This window comes from Triticum dicoccoides, chromosome 2A (assembly GCF_002162155.2).
Source record: "Triticum dicoccoides isolate Atlit2015 ecotype Zavitan chromosome 2A, WEW_v2.0, whole genome shotgun sequence".
Classification (NCBI taxonomy): Eukaryota; Viridiplantae; Streptophyta; class Magnoliopsida; order Poales; family Poaceae; genus Triticum; species Triticum dicoccoides.
The window spans coordinates 175010326-175013214 of NC_041382.1; the positions used below are offsets into that span (position 1 = coordinate 175010326).

The following is a 2889-nucleotide window of genomic DNA, read 5'->3' on the forward strand; positions in this document are numbered from 1 at the left end:
GTGGAGGACAAGCGCAGAGGAAGCAGGTGTTGGAGGTGACGAACTATGGGCGAGGGGGGCGGCACTTAAAGAGGGGCTGGGCTGGGGTGAGCGCCGGGGGCGGAGAGAGCATTGAAAGCTGACATGACCGACCAGGCGGCAACACCAGCAAACGACGGGATCCCGGCAATCCCGCCGACGATGACTAGGAGAGGCAGCGGAAGCAACATTTGTGCGGGTTTTTAGGCTTAGCAAATCTGTAAAGCAGATTTGGCGTGGCGCGCGAGGCAGCGGAGACGGACGGCCTGGTGGAGAGCAAGGCTCTTTTGTATGGCGCATCACCATGCACAGACAGAGAGGCGAGCTGGGGGCGCTGGGGTCAGCCGAAGCGCTGCAAGCAGATCCCGCAGGATCCGAGCCGTAGACGGCTGGGGATTGGCCCTGGGGCGGCGGCGACGCCAGCGTGGCGACAGCGCTAGGGGAGGGCAGGTGCACAGAAGTATGATGACCCTCGGGCTGGGCGCTGCCATAAGCGTCGCAGCCCCGGGTTGCAGCACACTGGCCCCCGAAAACCTGGGCACGCGGGGAGGAGACGCTCGATGGGCTGCAAGCCGAGTCCGAAGCGGACGGAGCCGGCCCTGGACCAAGGATCGATGGCAGGAGAGAGTTGACGTGCCAAGCTTGTCGCTTCGTCACATGGCATGCAGAGCGCATAGAGCGTGACACCTCGAGGAGACCGGAAAGGGCCAAACTGGAAAGGGACATGTCGATCGCAATGATGCCCGACCTCCAGGAACCGCGGAGCACGATCTCCTTGGCGATGGACGTATGCGCAACTTGGAAGAGGAAAGAGCCAGGCTGGAGATGACGAACTTGGTAGCCGTTGGCGAAGCCACCGAACCAGCTGACCAGCATGGAAGCGAAAAAACTAGGGGCAAGAAAGACGCCTTCGTTGCGGACGACGGCAAGGATGCCGGCGGGCCGGCGAGGGCCAGCCACCTGTGCCACCGTGCCGCAACCATACTTGGCCAACATGGCATCCTCGAAGCTGCTGCCGTGCATGGCCAAGGCGCAGCCCGACGAGGCAACGGAGGGGCGCGAGGCGGGCGGAGGAGAAGGAAGGGAGGCACGACCAGGGCTGCAGCTTAAAGAGCACCAACGAAGAGAGCAAACCAGATGAACGACGTACCTCGGGAGTGGACGACTAAAGTGTGGGTTCGAGAAGGGACCCCAGGCTGCACGACGGAGCTCCGTGAAGGTGGCTGTCATGCGCGGACGGGGGCACACGGCAGGAAGGTGGACGCCGCGCCCACGTGGGCGGCGACGGGTGCGGTGGCTGCCGGTGCCGGGGTGGCGGCCGGCAGGGAGCTCTCGTCTACCCAACGCTCTCGTCTACCTCGGTGGAGAAGGGAGGCACGACCCTGCTGGACTGTACCTTAATGGCACTGACACAATGTTGGCACTTGATCATAACTGCCGTTGTTAATAATCCATCTACAATGTAGGGCTGTTAGAGACCTGAATGTGTTCCGTTTCATACTGAAGGAAATTTCTTATTCTGGTGCTACAACTAAGGAGCTTTGGTGTTACATGCCAAAACTGTTATCTGACCAGTATCTTTTATAATCGGCCAACTTAGTCCTGAAATATTCAGACTATATTTGCTGAAGTGTGTCAGTGTTGGTTTACTTGGATGATACTTGCTCCATTGTTGTGTTTAATCATATCGTCCAATCTTAGCATATCCTATGCTCGCCAAGTTCAACTATCAATATCTAATTTTCTCATCTGATTTTGACACCTTGATCTTCTGCAGTTTTGTTTCACTTTTCAAGGATGAGTACAAATTACCAAAGGGATCTGTAATTGAGCTTTCGAGGGAATCAAATCACGTTCTTAAAATAAGCAGTAAGTCGTTCTGTTTTCGTTTCCCTTTATTTTTAGATGATATGATTTGTGTTGATGGAAGAAAGGAAAGATTTTAAGAGTCAGAAAGATATGTGGGTTATTCACAATGAATTGGCTTGTATTCAGTATCCGAGTACCAGTCAGCATACACTTGCTTTTCTTCACTCATTTGATTCATGTATTCGACATGGAGATTACTGAAAGGAATAATGAAATCAATCTATTATTGTTAATAACTTATACATTTTTCATTGTATTTGCTAATACTTGAAAAAAAGTCCAGCAAATGGTGACTACTTGCACTAATAACGGTAAAAGCTGTATAGAATTTTTGGTACGAACAAAAGCTATATTGACTCCATTTATTGTGTGGAATCTACTTTTGGGTATAAACCATCACTGCTGCTCGTTCTTAGAAAGTAAGGATTCCACTTGTGGCATTTGTATGCAATGGTAAAGATCCTCATTATGTTCCATACGGTATTTCTTTCACCTACCTATGACTTTCCTATGTTCATTAAAAGGTTATTACAAGTCTTGATTAATAAGATCTTCATTTATGTGTAGTTGAAGGAGAAGATGTGGGAAGTATCCAGAACAAGCTCTTGTGCCAGTCTATCTTAGATCTTTACATTGGAGACGACCCGTTTGACAAGAATGCGAAAAACAACATCCAAGGAAGTTTGGCTAGCATTCTTAAAGCTTAGAAGTAGTGCTCGAATTTAAGTGACACTAAGTTCTGTAAAGAAGTTGTCATTTTAGCTCCAAGAGCACTCTAATGCCTCTCCAAACATTTATGGGAACGAGTTGCCTTCTGGCCCTAAATTCCTTTCGGTCAAAGGAATAAAACTATGCTAACTTAGGTTTTCATCTTGCGTGACATTTCAGTGGCTTTTACTCAGTTTGACGATTACATGACATGATTACAAGAAAGCATTAAAAATTACTACTCCCTATGTAAAACTAATACGATTACAAATTACTACTCCCTATATAAGACGT

At 49.6% G+C, this 2889-nt stretch overlaps 1 protein-coding gene across 1 annotated transcript in view; it reads left to right on the forward strand.

Annotated features, from left to right (window-relative positions):
- Positions 1-2769, forward strand: part of LOC119354066 (fatty-acid-binding protein 1-like) — a 12727-nt gene extending 9958 nt beyond the window's left edge. The window contains exons 3-4 of the mRNA XM_037620766.1: positions 1796-1887; positions 2455-2769. Coding sequence (XP_037476663.1) covers positions 1796-1887; positions 2455-2594 — 232 coding nt within the window. The 3' untranslated portion in view covers positions 2595-2769. The remainder of the gene's footprint in view (positions 1-1795; positions 1888-2454) is intronic.
- Positions 2770-2889: the final 120 nt, after the last annotated feature.